Source organism: Mobula birostris, chromosome 9, assembly GCF_030028105.1.
Source record: "Mobula birostris isolate sMobBir1 chromosome 9, sMobBir1.hap1, whole genome shotgun sequence".
NCBI lineage: Eukaryota > Metazoa > Chordata > Chondrichthyes > Myliobatiformes > Myliobatidae > Mobula > Mobula birostris.
In genome coordinates, this window is record NC_092378.1 from 130,290,401 (window position 1) to 130,312,452 (window position 22,052).

Sequence of the window (22,052 nt, forward strand, 5' to 3'; positions counted from 1 at the left end):
ATCCACTGGTTCTCCCCTATCCACTCTACTAGTTACATCCTCAAAAAATTCTATGAGATTCGTCAGACATGATTTTCCTTTCACAAATCCATGCTGACTTTGTCCGATGATTTCACCGCTTTCCAAATGTGCTGTTATCACATCTTTGATAACTGACTCCAGCAGTTTCCCCACCACCGACGTTAGGCTAACCGGCCTATAATTCCCCGGTTTCTCTCTCCCTCCTTTTTTAAAAAGTGGGGTTACATTAGCCACCCTCCAATCCTCAGGAACTAGTCCAGAATCTAAAGAGTTTTGAAAAGTTATCACTAATGCATCCACTATTTCTTGGGCTACTTCCTTAAGCACTCTAGGATGCAGACCATCTGGCCCTGGGGATTTATCTGCCTTTAATCCCTTCAATTTACCTAACACCACTTCCCTGCTAACACGTATTTCGCTCAGTTCCTTCATCTCACTGGACCCTCTGTCCCCTACTATTTCTGAAAGATTATTTATGTCCTCCTTAGCGAAGACAGAACCAAAGTAATTATTCAATTGGTCTGCCATGTCCTTGCTCCCCATAATCAATTCACCTGTTTCTGTCTGTAGGGGACCTACATTTGTCTTTACCAGTCTTTTCCTTTTTACATATCTATAAAAGCTTTTACAGTCAGTTTTTATGTTCCCTGCCAGTCTTCTCTCATAATCCTTTTTCCCCTTCCTAATTAAGCCCTTTGTCCTCCTCTGCTGAACTCTGAATTTCTCCCAGCCCTCAGTGAGCCACTTTCTCTGGCTAATTTGTATACATTTGTTTTATTTATACAAGGTAACTACAATAATCATAAATAATGTGCAGCTACTAACTAAGGGAATGAATGTGTAGAAGGATAAAATAAACCTGTAACACTAAATCAACAAAGCAAAATAAGACAGGAAATAAAATTGTGAAAATCTTCTTTAATGTAGGAACCTTGTTTTCCGGCATTTGTTGTCATCTATTGAACAGTCATTTTACCACATATTCAAATGGCTCAGTTCAGAAACACAGGACAAGCAAATATAAAACAAATTGTTTTGCTTCTTGGTTGAGTTCTCACAACAGCAAAAAATAAATTAACATACCAGCTGTTAAATCATAATTCTGTCCAATATTTCCCAAATCTTTTAGTCAATTCAGATCACTGATCAAAAACAAATGCAACCTCAATTCGTTATAAATACCATTCAAGAACGTTAGGAGGTTAGCAGTTAAAAAAGGCTCTTAACATAACAATGAGTGATTTCAACAAGAGAAATTATTTCATTGTATAAAGAACAAGAACTCCATAGAACTGATATGTAGGTCTCCCAATGTTAACTATGTGCGCCTTGTCTTTGGTCTTTTGGTTTGTCTTTTTGCTTCCTCTTGACTGATGCCATCTGAACCACCTTGACTGAGAGCCCGCACACCTTGTAACCGATTTACCAACTGCATCAGCAATGGGATAAGCTAGAGGAGAAAAGGTCACATACATTATTTTTATTACATTGAACTACTTAGCCAAGTGGGAGTGAAATCCTAATGATTAAATTATCTCCTAAAGTAGCTTAACTGTGAACGAAGTTATGTATTGACCACTCATTTTTAAAGAAGACAGTCTATCTTCAAATCTGGTATGAATAATTAAAAGGGAAGATCTGACAATTTTATTTGCCCAATAAAAATCTTTGTAGGAACTCACTGCACAAAGGCTAGTTCAATTCATCTTCATCATGTTCAGTTTAAAAGAACAAGCAGTTATGGAGAGCTCGCAGCAACTTAAAGGCAATAAGGACAGATAAAATACTGAAAACAATCATTTCCATTTTTCTGCATAGCTTAATCTTTAAAAAAAATTAGAGAAAAATATCTAACTCAAAAAAGGATAATGTGATATATACAGTATATTTATGATTGCATACAATATAGTATACAAGAGCTCCACAGTTTGTCTGAAAAATTAATGTCACGTGAAATTGGATACCATGAGCTACTTTCAAATCAAAGGTGGTACAAATGAAATATATTCATGTGTACTCAATAAGATTACAACAAAATCTTTCTAACTACAAATCTGCCACATGCAAGCATTTTATGGCACCATCATGATACAATACTAAGTTTAAGGGTTTATAACTGCTTTTGTAAAATGAAGCAACTGGCTTTAATTAAAGTTAAAAGAGTTCCTGTGTCTTCCTGCTAATAGCATTATTTGGGAATGGGAGAGCTGAGAGAATTAACATTGTATGTAAATTAATGGATTATGAAGGATATCCAGTAGAAATATAAACAGCCCACAGCATATTGGAAAGTTTAGTTGTTGCAGCAGCACCTATAATTTCCACTAAAAACATACAAGTTATTCTGCTGTATAAATGATCAGAATTTGAAAATCCTGAAAGTTTTTTCACTGCTGAACACATTTGATATCTCTATTGTTCATGAACAACAAATATAATTGGTTTTCTTCCAATACTACAAATTACAATAAACCTGAAATATTGCAAGGAAGCAGGCAATCATTTAAAATAAAAAGCTGGTAAAAGTGAATTCAAATGTGTATTTAGTTCACCTTGTTTGATCAGAAATACCAACACCCAACCTGTTATCAAAGTGTTGTTAAAATCAGCACCAGTACGACAAAACTTCAAATAGCCTGAATTTTCTCTTCTGTCTTAGATAAATGACAAGCCTAAACACTAATTGGATCAATCCTGAAATAAAGCCTTGAATGAAGTACTGTTGTAAAGAATTGATTGCAACACTGAAATGCTGTCTCGATAACCCAAACACTTGGCGCCAGTGATAACTCCTTAAAATGTTCTAATTTTGAACTTCCAAAGGCTCTTCTTTTCTCTGTTAGATTAAATAACTCATTGGATCTTATTATTTTTTTTACACTGAATTTTGAATTGCTATCTGTATCATTAGTTATGTGTTTTCATAATCTGGTGTACAGCTGTTCATTTTAAACAATTCATTTTAAATACAAAAACGTTAGCTTTTATCAATAAAATGTCCATATGCGGCACAAAACACATTTATAAGTGCTTGAAACAGAAGCTTACCTTATCATGATTATAACCAGCCAACAGCAGGAGCAGAGTAAGGGGCAGAGCAATGTATGACCCCTGGGCAACATCCTGCTCAGGTAGTTTTCTCTGGAAAACGACAACATTAAATGGTAACATTATGGGCAAAACAAGAATCGGTTACTTTATGAATTTATTTCATATCCATTAGAATCATAGATAAAGGTGATAGTTCATAATGGATTATAGGTTCCAACAGAAGGTAACCAAACATGTTGGTATGTGCTTAAAATATATTTTTGGTATTTGGCATCACTGAGAAGGCTGGCCAACAATTGCCTATGCCCAGTTACCTGGGAAAACCATTGATTTCAACCACAAAGTACCTTGCCAAGTGATCAAAGGCTATTAACCAAAGGTGCATAAATGGATGTGTAATGTACCGCTAATGACATGGGGAGTTACTGAATGGCTACTCCTCTTCCAAATATCCCTAAAGTTTTCAGCCTATCTCTTGAACTTTGTAATCTACTCAACCCCTGTAACCACGAGAATTCTGCACTCTTGAAAATCAAATCAACAGCAGATAATTTAATCTGAAATAAAACTAAAATGGTGGAAACTGTTTTTAATTCTATAACTTTCTTTCTCTTCAAAATCAGCTCCTGTGCTCCATGTTGACATTCTGGATTCTGGAAGCATGCCACCACTTTTTCCTCCTTTAAAAAACCTCAAATCTTTCTCTTTGACCAAGTTTGCAGTCAACCATCCTTGCATTTCATTTGGTTCTGTCACATTCTGCTTCTATAATGCCCCCTTCAAAGCTCAAAGCAAATTTATTATCAAAGTATATATATGTCACTAGACACAACCTGAGATTCATTTTCTTGCAGGTATACTCAGTAATCCAAAAAACTTGATGCAATCAATGGCAGACCACACCAAACAGGGTGCTAACCAGTGTGTAAAAGACAACAAGCTGTGCAAATATAATTGAGATTAGATAGACAGAAAGACAAACAAACTGACAAGAACGTGACACGAAGAATCCTTGAAATGAGTCCATAGGTTGCAGGAACAGTTCAGTAATGGGGTAAGCGAAGTTATCCTCGCTGGTTTAGAGCCTGATGGTTGAGAGGTAATAACTGTTCCTGAACCTGGTGGTGAGAGTCCTGAGGCTCCCCGATGGCAGCAGTGAGGAGCGAGTAGGACCTGGGTGGTGAGGGTCGCTGATTATGGACCCTGCTTTCCTACGACAGTGCTCCATGTAGATGTGCTCAACAGGAACAGCCTTATCCGTGATGAAGTGGGCCATTTTCACTACCTTTCGTAGGATTTTCCGTTCAAGGGCATTGGTGTTTCCGTACCAGGCCATGATGCAGCCACTCTCCACCACACATCTGTAGAATTTTGTCTAAGTTTTTGATGTCATGCTGAATTTTGCAAACTTCTAAGGAAGTAGAGACACTGCCGGACTTTCCTCGTAATTGCACATCTGTACTGGACCCAGGACAGGTCCTCTGAAATGATAACACTGAGGAATTTAAAGTTTCTGACCCTTTGGAACTAGCTCACGGACCCCTGGTTTCCTCCTCCTGCAGTCAATAATTAGCTCCTTGGTCTTGCTGACATTGAGCAAGACGTTTTTCATGTGGTATCTTTTCAATCTCCCGCCTACATGATGACTCATCACCACCTTTGATTTAGCCAACGACAGTAGTGTTTGCCAGCAAACTTAAAAATGGCATTGGAGCTGTGCATAGCCACATAGTCATAAGTGTAAAGCAAGTAGAGGGCAAAGCCTGCAGCTGATAGAGATTGTGGAGATGTTGCCAATCCAAAATATCTGGGGTCTGCAAGTGAGGAAATTGAGGATCTAATTGCTCAAGGAGGTATTGAGACCAAGGTCTTGAAGCTTATTGTTTAGTTTTGAGGGGATGATACATTGAATGTTGAGCTGTAGTCGATAAGCAGCATCCTGATGTATGCATCTTTGCCGTCCAAATGGCCAGGGTTAAGTGAAGATCAATGAAATGGCATCTGTAGTGGACCTGTTGTGCTAGCAGGCAAATTGGAGCACATCACATGCATGTACACTCAAGATTAAATTTAAATAGCAGAGCCAGTAGTTCTAAACATAAGTGCCTTCTTTGGAACTGCTGACTCCAGCCAGTGATGTTTACCTTAATATTTCAAGTTTAATTTGTGGGTTGCAGAACCTGGATGCAATATAGCATGCTATGAATGGATAATCGGAATTTGTTGATTCTCATTTACTTTAGCAGACTTATCTCTCGGCATCCTGGAGTTGCAAGACAAAGCTTTATCGTGCTTGACAATCTTCTTGTTACCATGTTAATTTGTGCTGCACCACCGTAAAAGCTTTATGTCAATGCGAAAGTTGCAGTATAAAACGTTCTAACTTTATTTAACTACTGTAATGAGACAATGTTTATAGTCAAATAGCAGACATGAATCAGTCAGCATGCCAATTGGTAAAAAAGCAATCTGCTTAAAAAGCAACTTTTGGTAAATTTGTTAAATGCAAAATAGTATATTTGAAGTTAATTAGATAATAGCAGTTAAGATAATATAATGTATTACTTTACTTTCCAAAAGGCTTTCGCTACAAATCTAAAAAAGGTGAAGTAGTACAGTGTTCACCAGGGTAAAAATTGCTCATCAAAATTTAATTTTTCTTTATTTTCATAGAACAACAGACTACAAAAAGGCCCTTCAGCCCACTGTGCTTGCACTAGTCACATTAATTAAAATTAAAATTAAACAATCTTGCTTCTTCCTGTACATAACCCACATCTGAGAAGGGTCTCGGCTGTTTATTCCTCTCCATAGATATTGTCTGACGTGCTGAGTTCCTTCAGCATTTTCTGTGTTACTCTGGATCTCCAGCACCTGCAAATTTGCCTCTGTTCATGATCTATAACTCTCTATCCCCAGTGTCCAAGTCTCTGAAATGCTATTATCATATTTGCTTCCATCACAATGCCTGATGGCCCATTACAGGCACACAGCACTTAATAAGCAAAAAGAACTTACACTGTACATCCCCATTAAATGTTTTCCCTCTCTTCTTTATAATAATTCAATTAATAATCCTTGGTAAAGCATAATTCAAAATTCAAAGTAAACTTATTATTAAAGTACATATATGCCACTATATACAACTCCGAGATTAATTTTCAAAAACTGTAATAGACTCAATGAAAGACCACACCAACAGGGCAGACCACCAGTGTGCAAAAGACAACAAACCATGCAAATACAAATAGGAAAAAATAATAATTAATAAATGAGCAATAAATATCTAGAACATGAAATGAAGAGTCCTCGAAAGTGAGTCCATAGCTTGTGGAAACAGTTCAGTGATGAGGCAAGTGAAGTTATGCACACTGGCTCAACAGCCTGATGGTTGAGGGATAATAACTGCTCCCGAACCTGGTGGTGTGAGTCCTGAGGCTCCTGTATCTTCTTCCTGATGACAGCATCGAGAGGAGAGCCTGACCTGTGTGGTAGGGGTCCCTGACGATGGACACTGCTTTCCTGTGACAACGATCCATGTAGATGAGCTGAATGGTGGAGAGGGCTTTACCCATGACAGACTGCGCCATATCCATCACGTTTTATAGGATTCTCCATTCATGGACATTGGTATTTACATATCAGGCCATGAAGCAACCAGTCAATATACTCTCCACCACATAGCTATGGAAGTTTGTCAAAGCTGTAGAGGCCATGCTGAATCTTCGCAAGCTTCTAAGGAAGCAGAGGCACTGCCGTGCTGTCTTTGTAATTGCACTTAAGTGCTGAACCCAGGTCAGCTCCTCTGAAATGGTAACATTGACAAATTTAAAGTTGCTGACCCCATCCATGTCTGATCCCCCAACGAGGACTGGTTCATGAGCCTGATGTGCTGCTAGGCAAATTGGAACAGATCCAAGTCACTTCTCAGGCAGGAATTGAGACGTTTCATCACTAACCTCTCAAAATACTTCATCATTGTGATGTAAGTGTTACTAGACGATAGCCGTTGAGGCAGGTAACTACGTTCTTCTTGGGCACCGGTATGATTGGAGCCTGCTTGAAGCAGGTAGGTACCTCAGACTGCTAAAGCGAACACTTCCAAAGAACAGCCAAATCAAATTATATATTCAAAATTTCTTAACAATCAGAACAAAAATTACTTTGCACATTCTAATTAATAATCTCAAAAATATTCTTCACTTACCGAAGGGGTGAATAGAAAGGTAACGTGTTTGTGGTAGCCTGTGGCACTGAAGGATATCTGGGGCAAGGTGTACTCATAAAGCGACTTAGGCAAAGTAGACTCCAACGCAACTACATAATTCTGCATGAGCAAACAATAAAGCAACTTATTCTTTTCTATATGTGAAATAAAATCTCCTTTAAGCCAATAAAATTTAATTGTGTAAACATTACTTGGCTGTCCAATTCTATAAAATGAAGCACTTTTTACCTCTCCATCTCTTAGCAGCGGTGGGAAGTGGAAAAAGAGGGACTGACCCAGTGACACAGTTTGAATGGGGTTGTCCAAGTTTTCACTTTTGTACAGCACCACCTGAACAAGTTAAGCAGATCTATTTTAACCTTCTTGATGAACAAATTTGAAGTATCAAATAGGTTACATCTATTCATATTCTACTACAAATTATCAAACCTTATTAAGTTCACAAAGCTATAACTTGTCAGCTGGCAGCAACTTTAAGATAGCATTATGCATGCCATCAGGGGTTTGACACCATGTTCCACAATCTGAGTATCTCTGCAGCAATGAGTTACAAACTGTGAAACAGATGCTTCAAAGGGAAATAGGAGAGATTAAACTGTAAAACAGTCATTAATCCTCCATCTTTTATCTTGTAGGTGATAAAAAAGCATCTTCTGACAAAATATGAGATCAGGTTATTTCCATAACCAATTTAGATCCAGGAACTGAGACAATCAGAAGGAAATAAAAAGATGGTATCGTTTGCCAATGAACCAATAAGACTCACCCGCAAAGTGGAAAGATGCTCTGCTGAAGTGATAATATTACCACTTAAATCGAACTGATTAATTTGTCGGAATGCTAGAATATTCACACCATCAATATCGCTGTTCTCAACCTGTACAAAAGACATGCAAAAGGATTAGATAAATTTGATTTTTAGTGTTACCAGTTTACTAACCACATAGAAGTGGTAAGGAAAGAATAGTAAAGTATTTAGACCATAAGACCATAAGACAAAGGAGCAGAAGTAGGCCATTCGGCCCATCGAGTCTGCTCCGCCATTTTATCATGAGCTGATCCATCTTAGCCTATTTAGTCCCACTGCTCCGCCTTCTCACCATAACCTTTGATGCCCTGGGTCCTCAGATACCTATCAATCTCTGCCTTAAAGACACCCAATGACTTGGCCTCCACTGCTGCCCGTGGCAACAAATTCCATAGATTCACCACCCTCTGACTAAAAAATTTTTTTCGCATTTCTGTTCTGAAAGGGCGCCCTTCAATCCTGAAGTCATGCCCTCTTGTACTAGACTCCCCCATCATGGGAAACAACTTTGCCACATCCACTCTGTCCATGCCTTTTAACATTCGAAATGTTTCTATGAGGTCTCCCCTCATTCTTCTAAACTCCAAGGAATACAGTCCAAGAGCGGACAAACGTTCCTCATTTGTTAACCCTCTCATTCCCGGAATCATTCTAGTGAATCTTCTCTGTACCCTCTCCAACGTCAGCACATCCTTTCTTAAATAGGGAGACCAAAACTGCCCACAGTACTCCAAGTGAGGTCTCACCAGCGCCTTATAGAGCCTCAACATCACATCCCTGCTCCTATACTCCATTCCTCTAGAAATGAATGCCAACATTGCATTCGCCTTCTTCACTACCGACTCAACCGGGAGGTTAACTTTAAGGGAATCCTGTACGAGGACTCCCAAGTCAACATCCACTCTGGGAGTAGACTCCTGTGGAATTTTGTAATGATTAAGCTGATCAAAAGTGCTGAATTGTGCCAACAATTGCCCTTACTTCTGCTCAGCATCGCCAGCATTCAAATGAATCTTGGATTCACTCTGATTCTGAACTCCACAATGCACAAGATCTAAGAGTTCAGTTAGACAGGGTCGATGGGGATTGTAGGGCAAGTAGTCAGGAGGTAAAGGGAAAGAAAGGGATTTTTTACTTAAATCATTTTGTTTCATTTTAATATTTTTAATTATTTCAGTTTTATCTATTCTTAATTGATTTTCACATCTTTAAAAAACTTATTCTTATACAGGATGAAACGCTCTAGTTGGCATTATTGAAACCAGGCTAGAATAACAGAAGTTGCATTGATAGGTTAATTAGCTGAAGTTTTGTACAGATCTTAGTTAACATCAGATTTTAGATCTTAGTTAGACAGTTATTATTACAGAACCGTACTCAATTTCAAAATAGGAAGACTACAAAATACCTGACGAGAGTTTCAATCTGCAGAATTTAGATACTCCTGAATATTACTGAAATTAATTAAAATACTAAATAGCCTGCAAAGCCCTGCTAAAAGTCCAGACACCAGTCAGATCATATCCCTGTACTCCAGGGTGTGGAGAGCCAGTGATACACCCTTCCCCCAACATCTGACTCAGATATGGGCAGACATTGTGTGAACCACAGAGAGCAATGCCAGGTTAAGGGACCAACGAGGTCTGGCCGCAAAAGCTTTTTTCAGGTCATTCTGGACTAAAGTTTTAGAAAGAACACGTGCATAAAAAAAGCTTTTATATTTAGTTTTTATATTTAACGCTTACCCTTTTTAATCAAGTAACAGGTCTAATGCCATAAACAGAAGAGCTTGATCAGACATGTACTTTGATAATAAATCTACTTCAAACTTTTTTGAAACTTATTTCATCCTCCTCTAAACTCTCACCATGCTTTTCAAGGAGCAGAACAACTGCATGCAAGGTTAGTTTGCTTGAGTAACAAGTCTATCACAGTACACATTTGAAGATGAGCAAGTGGCGGAGCTTGAAAAGTAGGAACCCCTTGCCAAATGGTTGCCAGCAGAAGCCTATCCATTTTGGATACTTAACGACAGTTATGTTGTAACTCAGCTGGGTAAGAAATAAGTGCTTTCAATTCATCAATGTGATGCATGTGTGAAAAGCACAAAAGATGATAAAATCAGCTTATACCCTCCATCACAGGTAAAGAAAGTGAGAATGCTGATGGATGGCACTGTCACTATGGCACAGGTTAATATGAGGTGGCCTTCTGACTGATGTCACAGTGGCTTCACAGAAAATACCTCTACGATGGTATTTGCAGAGTAATCCTTATTTACTATCGGGCAGAAAAAGTCAGGCTTGAAGATATCATTGGTCTTATAATGATGGGCATGGCTCTGATTATCACAAATGGGCACAACATCCTTTTCAAACTTGAGCCACTTCAACCATGAAAAACAATATGGTTTAAAACTAACTGTCATCATCTTTAGAGTGACTTACTGACCAATATACACTTGTTAAAGTTTGCTCATATACAGTTCCACCTTAAGCTCATGTTTACAACTCAATTTTTATTTTGCTTTCGGTAAAATTCTAAAATAAGCACATAATGTGGTTTTGTATCTTTGAGATTTATTCAATGTGGCTGTTGCTCAACTAACTCCAAAATGAAATTAACACCACGAAAAAGAAAATCCACAGCATAGACATCAAGGACAGTACATAACTAGCTTCTATCTAGGTCAGCGCCAAGCTGACAGCAAAATCCAGGCCAAGGAAGTCCATTCAACCAACCTGTATGGCGCGATACTGTGGAAGAGCCCTTTCTATGTGATCATTGCCTTCAGCTTTCAACTGGATATGATATACACAGGTTGGCTATAAAGAAAGAACAGCAAAGTTAATTAGCATTTCACGACAAACAAATTCCAATGAAGAATTCCAATGAATACTTTTGCTGCCGATCAGCCAATCTGCATGTGAAAGTTACCAATGACAAAATGATAGTTGTATTTCAGCTCTAATGCACAATAGCTCAATCTCTTGTCCAAAAAGTTCCGTTTCTGAATTCAAGAATCTGCTGCACAGAAGCAATGAGCAGAAGATACACTTATCCTCATATTTTAAACGAAATTAAAATGGCCTGATGGTATTCTTGATGTGATCAGTGATTTTAGTAAGAAAAGTAAGGGTTTTTTGCAAATTAGATGGTTTATTAGATGGTGATGAACTCTGGTACATACACCTGTAAATATTTTGATAATCTAATAATTGTCTACAAAATATTTGGTAGGACCTGCCCAATCAGTTTTGTCTGTACAATACTTTCCACTCCACGTCCATGGAAACTAGAATTTTAAGAGAACTCAAGGAACTGGGAGCTGCATCCTGGCAGTCACAATGAGTGTGGGCCATTACTAGTGTCATTGGGTAGATCCCAACCCTTACAGTGGATTCCCTCATGCTGCATCACTATAAGTGATCACTGGGGGCACGTCAATGTCTTACACTAGACCCATCTGATTATGTCAACTCCAAAGGGGATGTCTATAAAGAACACTGGAAAACTATTTTATATCACTATATGCGAATGTTGACCACATACTAATAATTGTTTTAATTATCAAAATGATTAAAAGTGCCTAGAGCCCTGTTTAGGGCTATTCTGAAGAGTGGTGATTCATTATAATGCTCTTGGCTATATTGATATTCTAAGCTATATTAACTGTTGTATTATCTTACTGTACATACTATTTATTACAAATTACTATAATTTGCACATTGCATATTCAGACGGCGACATAACGTAAAGATTTTTACTCCTCTTGTGTGTGAAGGATATAAGAAATAAAAGTCAATTCAAATTCAATTAATTCAATTCAAATTCTCGGTCCTGGAGTCTGAACACACACAGGTTCAAATGCCTGCAAGGCCTGGTACCAAGTCAGCAAGAGTGGGCAGTGTGGTTGCTCAGCACTAAGACTGGGGCTGAGGGCTGCATATGTCAGCATTGAGAATACAGGACATTGCTTGGGACAAGCAGTAACCTTTCCATGTGTGCCAGTGTACTTCTTACCAAAGTGAAATCTCTGGGCCAGGGAGAACAGAGCAGCCAAAGAGAAGGTAGCAACTTCCACTCCATTAAACAGGAGATGATGAGAGAAATAATATGATTTAGGCTTTCTGTCAGTTCATGGAGCAAGTGCTACCAGACCCTAGCAATGGCCTACATATACTGTGCCAGCCACAGTACAGCTCCAGCCTGCTCAACCTCAGCCCTTACTAGGAGCTTTTGCACAGTCTTAGTTTCTCTGCTTCACAACACATCAGGACAGGGAGGCAGAGGTTTGCACCAATGCATCTCAGTGTATATGAAGCTATAATGCTAATTTTTAGCATTGATTTCACTAGTACTTTTGCTCCTAGGAACAAACTCAGAACTAAAAGTACATGAGTATACTCTCTTTAATGAGTTCATAATTAAATCAATGACAATTAAATTGTTATTCATTACCAGTAGACCCCGGAGGCGAAATTTTCCATCTTCATCTGTTACAGTATCCTCTCCATAAATACTGCAATCCTTTTGGCCAACAGCTTCCACTGCAACTCCTTGTTCTGGTTCCCCATTCAGTGATGACACTGTTCCATAGCAGCTTTTGTTTATAAACAAAGTATACAGCTTAGATTTTTAAGATGAAATTTTAGACCATTTAGAATGCAAGAAATACCTTCACAAAAAAATTATGCTTCCTATCTGAAGTCTTAATAATAAAAAAAAATGTTGAGGGCCAAGTCTTGTTAAGTTGATAAATTGCCATCTTTCAAGATTTACCACTGGTGATAGAATTGATGATATTTAATGAATGTAAGTTTTACCAGAGATTAGACATGCAAATGGTAGTTAGGACACTGAACTGCATCAACACAACAAATATAAAGAAAATAGATAGCAGGATGTCTGATTATTTATTTATCTCACAGCAATCTTGGATTTAGCTTTATAAGAAAACTTAAACAAAAAAAACATATCTTTTTGTATTTACCATCATGGGTCTTCTAAAGGTAACTGCTAAAAAGTTCATACAACAGCATAGCATGCTACTGCCTCTCATTCCCGTGGGGTAATATTTGACCTACACTCAGAATCCTGTATGGAGCAGCAGGCAGTGAACCCACTGGTTTGTGGTGGTTCACTGAGATATGCCACTGTTTCTTTTTAAATTGAACTGTTGAAATTGCAATGAAAATCTGAGCACTGGGGATTCAGCCCATAAGAATAAAAGAGAATGCACCTCACAGATAAGCACTTACACTCACTGATTCTGAGTTTCACATTTAAAAATGTTCCACTTCAGTTCAACTATAGTAGAATGGATTTACAATCCATTTTTTGAAGCTTATTTTAGGTTTTAATACACACTAAAGTAGAGATTGCAGTCATTCAAACATGAAGCATTAAATGAATTCCCTATAATTGTACTATTAGTTTATTGCCTGTAACTTATCACATTCACCATTCTGTCAATCAGCAAACTGAATTTGCTTTATTAGTGACTTTTTCCTCAAATTTTCATTCAGATCATTTTAGAATTTTTTACATTACTTATGACAGTTCAACATAGAAACTTCATGTCAGATGTGGACTTATCCAATAACAGCTGCTCTCAACCTACTCTCTCCAGCTCATGCCTAACAATTTAGCACCTTCCCCAGAAGTCCAGATCCAAACTTATCATTATCCATAACGATCTTAAAACTTATGTTGTGATCACTGTTCTCAAAATGTTCTCCCACTGAAACCCTAATTACCTGGCCAGACTTAGTCCCATACAAGGCCAAGTATAGTCCCTTCACTGGTTGAGCTATCTACATACCATTCCAAGAAACCCTCTTGCAGGCACCCAACAAATTTTGATCCTCAGAGACATAGAACAATGCAGCAAGAAAAAAGGCCCTTTAGCCCAAATGATCCATGCTGACCACACCATCCTCACTTCTAATCCCAGTTGCCCGCATTCAACCTATAGCTTTCTAAGCCCTTCCCCTCCATGTACTTATCCAAACGCCTCTTACATATTGATACTGTACCCACCTCAACCAATTCCTCTAGCAGCTCATTTCAGGTATTCACTACCCCCTGTGTAAAAAAGTTACCGCTAAGGTCTATTTACATTTCTTCCCTCTTGATCTGTACCCTCTTAGTTTTGAACTCTGGGGAAAAGACTACAACTGTCCACCTTTTCCATGTCCTTCATGATTTTTACAAACTTCTCTGAGTCAACGCTCATTCACCTGCACTCTAGGAAATAAAGATCCAGCGTGGCCAAACTCTCCCTACAATCCAGCCCTCTAGTTCAGGTAGCATCCTCAAATCTCTCCAGCTTGACAATGCCTTTTCCATAAAAAGGTGACTGAAACTGTACACAAGACTCCAAGTTCAGTCTTACCAACAACTTGTATAAATGGAACATTATGTCCCAGCTCCTGTCGAAGGCCAGCATACTAAACACCTTCTTCATTATCCTGTCTACTTGCATGGCTGCTTTTAGCAAACTGTGCACTTCTGCTTCCAAGTCCCACTACTAGTACTGTTAAATAGTACTGATTCATCTATGCCTTTTGCACTAAGGAAGTCCCAGTCAATGCTGGGGAAAATTAAAGTTATCTACTACAATAGCCCTGACGCACTGACATATTTCCATAATTTCTTAATACATCTGTATTTCCCACTCTCAGTGGCTACTAGGAGACCTATCATATATCCCCAGCAGAGTAACAGCTCTAGCCATATTGACGCATTGGATACACCTTTTAGTATATCCTTTAAGTGCAGCTAAGGTGTCCCCCACCCCCAGATCAGAAATGCAACTCACTCAACTCTCTTGCGCCCCTATCACATCTAAAACATCAAAATCTAGAAGGCTAAGCTGCCAGCTCTGCCCATACCTCAAAGGCTCTGTAATGTTACTTTATTCTACACAAAAACATTGAGATTTGCAATAATGAGTGCAATGCCTTAATCAGTTTCACACAAGAGCTATTCCTCTTGTTATTGGCTACTACTATGAAAATCACACATTTTCCAATCCAAAAATTATATTTTGTGTGCATCATGTAAATTGGTTCTACCGACACAAACCTGTAAGCAGTCCGATAGCCTGTAATTTTGATTCTAAGAGATTGTCCTTCTTGTACTTCAATCATTTGGGATGCAGGTTCAAATCGAAACTCCTTCATCATTGGTTTGAAATAGTACTGACCAGGACTCTGCAATCCAATACAGGTAATAAATACAGCATAAAATTGTTCATCAGCACTGAATAAAGATTGCAATTCCGATGTCATACTCAGAGAGCCATAGACTATAGAGCATACAAATGGGCCCTTTCACCCACCTTGTCCACGCCAAACTAGTTGCCTATCTGAGCTAGTCCCATTTGCCTGCTTCTAACCCCTATGTCCTAAACCTTGCCTCTCCATGTACTTGCCCAAATGTGTCTTAAACATTATAATTGTACCTGCCTCTATAGCTTCCACTGGTGTACCCACCACCTTTTATGGAAAAAGTTGCTCCTTAGGACCCCATTAAAGCTTTCTCTATAGCACATCTCCTCTCACCTTAACTTATGCCTCACCCAAAGAAAAAGACTGACTTTTAAACTTTTCTGTTCCCCTCATGATTTTATAAACCTCCATGAAGTCTCTTATAATGAAACCCCTTGTAATTGAGAATAAAAAACACTCAGGAAACATCTGGGTCTATCCTTATAATTCAACTGCTACAGCCCAGGTATCATCCTCATGAATCTTTTCTGCACCCTTCCAGCTGAATAACATCTTCCTATAGCTAGGTGACCAGAACTGAACACAAATTGCGAACTATGGCCTTACTAACATCTTGTACAATTGAAGCATGAGTTTTTTGTATAGTCCCAACTCTTGCACTCAGTGCCCTGCCCAATGAAAGCAAGTGTATCAAATGCCTTCTTCGCCACCTGGCCTACTTGTCTCACCACTTTCAGCACACTGTATCTGTAGCCCTAGGTGTCTATGGTCTACAACACTCTCAGGGGCCCAGCCATTTACTGTGCACATCCTACCCTGGTTTAACTTTTCAAAATGCAACACATAACACCTACCTGTAAATTCCTTGCATCATTCTGGCCCACTTTCCCAGGTGTTCAAGATTCTGTGCATTACAACCTTCTCTGTCCACCACACCATCATTTTTGATGTCATCCGCCAAGTTAATAATCATGCTAACCAAATCATTGATATAGATGACAAACAACACTAATACCTGTGGCACATTGCTGGTCACAAGCCCCCAATCTAAAAAAAACAAAGCAACCCTCCACTACCACTCTCTGTCTCCTTCCACCAAGTCAAATTTGAATGCATCTGGCTAGTGCACCCTGGATCCCGTGTTATCTAACTTTCCAGACCAGCCTACCTCATAGGACTTCATCAAATATTTACAACTAGGACTCCGCCTTCGTCAATCCTCGTGTCCAACACTTCAAAAAGGAATTCAATCAAATCCATAAGATATGGTTTAAAGCCTTGCCCACCATCTCTCATCAGTCCTTGTCTTTCCAAATGCTGGTAGATTGCCTCTCAGAATCCAGTACAGTTTCAACATTTTTTTTTAAAACTATTTACAAATTTGTTTTTATGAATACATTTAAAAGTGACTCAGTCATAAAATAAACTTTTTAAAATTATCTGGATTACTGAATTTGTAAGAGAACAAAAATTTCCCCCACTGTCAACTGCAAGAGTCCCAACTACTAAAGTTAAACCAAGCCACCTCAGTTTTTGAACCTGGAAAACAGAAGTATTTACATTTAGGGAATCAGACAGACAGGGAACACAAGGTGGCAATAACATCACTCTAGTGTACAACCTTGTGTTCTTCCAGGGATGGAGTAGGAACATTGTTAAGGCATCTTCACTATGCACCTAATGCTTCTTTCAATGCTCTGGAACCTCTTAATACCAATCCTTGCACCTACAGTAATAAAACATTCTGAAGAATAAAACTAACAGCAAATTATATTTAATATTTATTAAATGAATTCACAGTTGATGAATTAAACATTACCAGGTTTGCAAAAGTAAGCATGCCATTTTCTTGTGTGAGCAGATTAGAGCGGAACTGTCCTCCACTAAGAGACAAAAGGACTCCAGCAAGGGGGTGCTGGTCTTCAGTTTTTATCTGTTTATAAATATAGCAATATTCACTTTGATGAAAGAATTAAAATTCATAATTTAACAAATAGTACTAATTTCACAATGTATGTTATAACTACATCATAATCAAGTATCAATATATTTTTCTACTCTGTTAACAACACCAATATAAGTCACATCTATTTTAAGGAATGGTATTGGCAGCAGGAACTAAGATTTTAAATAAGAACTCATAGACTGAAACTAAAGCATCACAACAACTAATCTGAAGAATTTGTGGTATATCCCAAACTGATTCCAAAAATTAAATTACTGAAAGATTTGTAAATATCTGTAAGCCTAACAGACGACATCAACTTGATTAAGCTAATATCAGAACAGCCTAACACTTAAACAGCTTAAACATTAATCCACAACAGACTTGAGGAAGTATCTCAACATTTAGCAGCTTAGAATTCAACCACTAAAAAACCTATGATAATTACTAAATTAACCTTTTTAAATAACATGACCATGATTTTAATTTAAAATTATGAAAATAGACAACATTTGGAAGAATTCTACACTTTAAATAAATGCTTTTGTAATGACAGACATAAAATATCAGTATTGTTAGCTAATATGATCATATAAATGTAACTCCTAAAAATGTAAGATGACATGTGCCATGCAAATATGATTATTGGTGGCAAAAGACATTGTTCAGCAGCTTCCATAAAGCTAATTAAAAACTAAGAAATACTCCATGGTGATTATTTAATATGAATTACTCACTTATCTTACCTCAAAAGTTATTCCTGCTAATGCAAAAGCTTTAAAATCACCAACTGTTCCTTCTATTGCAGTCAGAACGAAACCTTCCTTTTGAGCAGTTATGGAATACTCCTGGTCTCTGTGTAATGGTCCAACCCTTATAAAATAGAACAAAGAAATAAATATACCACACCTGTCCTTTCGAATGCTTTAACGCAAATGTAATACCCTTGCTTAAAGACGACAAACAGAAAACAGGACTAAGATCTAGTTTGGGGAAAGCTGGAATTTATTATTAATTGATATCAGGATGAATAAACTCTCCTCGGGCTTCAGCCACGTATTGGTATCGATTTTAACTGAAGTTTCAATGACGAACTCTGCTGTCTTCATCAGGGATCCCTGATGAAGATGGCAGTTTGTCATTGAAACGTCAGTTAAAATGACCTGTACCTGGTTGGAAGCCCGAAACGAAATTATTTGGCATATACACCAGGAAAGCACTAGATCGTTTTTTTTTTTTTTAAAAAGTATCAGGACATTTGTAAAATGAAATACAATCATCTAGAGTCAACATGTTTTTATAAAAGGGAAATCATGAGTTCCTTGAGAATGTAATAAGCCATGTGGACCAAACAGCAGAGTATATTTGAAGTTACATAAGGATAATATTAGCATGGATGGAAGACTGGCAGCTAACAGAAGACCGAGGCAGGATAGTGGTTATTTTCAGTTTGGAAAGATGCATCTCATGAGATACCACGAAGATCAGTGCTGGTACTGAACTTACAATTTATATTATTGACGTTAATGAAGGAAAAGCAAAAACTCTAATAGCTAGAAGTCTGAAATAAAAGAAAAGCAGGAGAAAAGTCAGGCAGAAAGGGTTAATGCTGATATTACAAAGACATGTAAAAAAGCTAAGTGTAAGGACACAGGATGTGCAAGGAGATATACAAAAGTTAAAAAGGATTGGATGAAAGGGGACAACAACTGGCAGATTGGGCAAATGAGAATTATCCAAATATACTAGTGCAAAGAATAGAAAAATAGAATACTGTTTCAATGGAGAAATACTGCAGAATTCTCTTGTATAGTACAATCTGGATAGCCTAGAGGTACAGCAAGTGATTAAGGCAAATGAGATGTTGATTTTATTGAAAAGCAGATGGACAACAAAAGGAAATTCTTGCTGTAAATGTAGAGGGTACTGGTGAGACCACATTTGCAGCACTCTGTATAGTTTTTGGTCTCCTTATTTAATGAAGATATACTTATATGGGAGACAGTTTGCTAGGTTGCTTTCTGGGATAATATGTTATCTTATGAGGAAAGATTAAGCAGTTCTGGCCTGTATTAGTAAGGTGAACCAAGAGGTGACATTGTTGAAACATGCAAGATTCTGAGTTATTTGCTGAGAGGAAATCCAGTTAAGTAGAGACGAGGCAGAATTTATCCCCTAAACAGGTTGTGATTCTTTGAAATTTTCTGCTTTGATGAGCTGTGGAAGCAGAATGACTGAAAATACTCAGAGCCTAGATTTTTGTTCTATAGGGATTATGAGGAATAGGCAGGAACGTGGAGCTGGAGCCAAGATCAGATCATCTATGATTCTATTAAAGTTCAAGGGTCTAAATGGCCTATATTGCTTTATTGGAGGAGATGGTACAGGAAACAGAATTATCCAGTCTAAACATAATGAAACATTTTGACATTCACAACTCCAAATTATTATGAACAAGTAGCCAACTAATATTTCCAACTCTATCAAGCAGTGCTTTACAACAATCATTCATGAATATGGCAGGGAGGAACAGAAATTGAGAAAACTTAAATTTAGTTCTCTATCTTAGTAACTAACTGGAACAGAAGAAATGTAAGGAGATGACTAATAATGAATGAGCAATGTGGGAAAAATGCATGATTCAAAAATACAAGGTTAGGATTTCAGGAATCAAGGATCATTACTGTCTAAAACAACTTTGCAGCAAAATCTAAACTTATATAGAGAAACATAAGTCCAAATAGAGAAGGCATCTGGCACGGTTGCCGTTATTAGTCAAGCAAGTGTTTGTTCAAGTGTTTTATAAAAATTCTAGTTGGCCTGCATCTGGCGTATGGCCAACTACAGGAAGGATGTTGAGGCTTTGGAGAGGGTGAAAAAGAGGTTTATTAGGATGTTGCCTGGATTAGGGGACACGTGTATAAGGAGACAGGGGACAAACTTAGGTCATTTACTCTGAAGCAATGGAGGCTGCAGGAAATCTGACAGAGGGTTTTCTTTTTCCACAGTGTTGAAATATCTAACACCAGAAGGCATGCCTTTAAGGTGAGAGGGATTAAGTTCAAGGGAGATTTGCAGGGCAACTCTTTTTATACAGTTAGAGGCAGGTACCGGGAATGTACTGCCAGAAGTGGTAGTGAAGGCAAATATGATAGAGGTGTTCAAGAGACTCTTAAATAGGTACACAGATGTGTAAGAAATGGAAGGATATGGACATTGTGTCAGCCGAAGATAACAGTTTAGCTGATTACTAATTTATTTAGTTGAACACGTGAGCTATTGGGCCTGTTCCTGTGCTGTACTGTTCTTTGTTACAAACAAGACTCATAGAAATTCCAATAATGATAGAATAGGCACTTTTGCAGTACAGTTTTTTTTTCATGCTTATAATGGAAATACAACTTTAACTGAAATAGAATTTCAGCCCTGCTTTAGTCAAAGATCCACACTGCCCCCCTGTGGCTTCCTTAGTCTTAAAGAAAAACTGAGAAGTTGCAAAGACAGTCAAATAACATCTCACTAGAATGATATCCCAAACTCAAATATTTAATCAATATCTGTAGTTTTGATTATTTCACAGTATTCAGTAAGATGTGAAGTATACGGGTCTGAGCGCCTCTGGGTGTGAAATATGCAACCCAATTTATTTCTATCTTTTTTTTACAATCTAAATGATACAGCATGAACAGTAGCAATCCTAACCTTTGTACCATTTAGCTTTCTCTTTAGAGGGTTAAATGAAATGAAGGGAAACCTTCTACTCCACTGAAGTACTGCAACCTCAGTACATTTACTGCATTGAAAGACCCAAGAGAATTCTTCAGGTTACCTGTATGACCCTTCTTCATTAGTAAACACTGTTATAAGTGGCACTGAGTTTTTCTCAGTGATGATTATCTCAACACCTTCCAATGCTGGGTGTACCAGTCCTTCCAGAAATAGACCAGCTTTTCCCTGAATCTCAATTAACCTTCCCGGGCATGTGTCTGCAACAAAATGTTATTTATTAACTGGCAGCACCAGATTGAAATTACTTAAAACATCCTTCAGCTATTTACTATCAATATAACAACATATTTTTCTTCACTGATAGCTGGATTCAATCTATATATTTTTAATTATGAAAACCAACAATTCATTCATTTTCCTCATCAAGACAATTATAAACCCTGTAGATTGAAAAGTTACAAGATATTACTAGATAAGCCTAGTCCATTCAGGTCAACCTACTATTAGGATACTTCCATTAAGAATAAATCATGTCAGAGTCAAGCAGTACATACAGAGAGGAATTATGTAAATTATAAGGGTCAAAATAATTACAGTAACAAGATGAACAATACAGTGGCATGCAAAAGTTTGAGCACTCCTGGTCAAAATTTCTGTTACTGTGAATAGTTGAGTAGAAGATGAACTGATCTCCAAAAGTCATAAAGTTAAAGATGAAACATTCTTTTCAACATTTTAAGATTAGCGTATTATTTTTGTTTTGTACAATTTTAGAGTGAAAAAAAAGGAAAGGAGCTCCATGCAAAAGTTTGGGCAACCCAAGAGATTTGAGCTCTCAGATAACTTTTACCAAGGTCTCAGATCTTAATCAGCTTGTTAGGGCTATGACTTGTTCACAGTCATCATTAGGAAAGGCCAGGTGATGCAAATTTCAAAGCTTTATAAATACCCTGACTCCTCAAACCTTGTCAACAATCAGCAGCCATGGGTTCCTCTAAGCAGCTGCCTAGCACTCTGAAAATTAAAATAAATGAT

At 37.8% G+C, this 22,052-nt stretch overlaps 1 protein-coding gene across 1 annotated transcript in view; it reads right to left on the reverse strand.

Moving 5' to 3' along the window:
- Positions 1–919: 919 nt before the first annotated feature.
- nomo (nodal modulator) overlaps positions 920–22,052 on the reverse strand; it is a 59,652-nt gene continuing 38,519 nt past the window's right edge. Inside the window, exons 21-31 of the mRNA XM_072268811.1 lie at positions 21,118–21,274; positions 18,035–18,161; positions 17,163–17,276; positions 15,198–15,325; positions 12,570–12,711; positions 10,850–10,933; positions 8,067–8,177; positions 7,529–7,630; positions 7,280–7,399; positions 3,070–3,162; positions 920–1,471 (exon numbers count right to left, since the gene is read on the reverse strand). Of these exons, the coding sequence (XP_072124912.1) occupies positions 1,340–1,471; positions 3,070–3,162; positions 7,280–7,399; positions 7,529–7,630; positions 8,067–8,177; positions 10,850–10,933; positions 12,570–12,711; positions 15,198–15,325; positions 17,163–17,276; positions 18,035–18,161; positions 21,118–21,274 (1,310 nt within the window). The 3' untranslated portion in view covers positions 920–1,339. The remainder of the gene's footprint in view (positions 1,472–3,069; positions 3,163–7,279; positions 7,400–7,528; positions 7,631–8,066; positions 8,178–10,849; positions 10,934–12,569; positions 12,712–15,197; positions 15,326–17,162; positions 17,277–18,034; positions 18,162–21,117; positions 21,275–22,052) is intronic.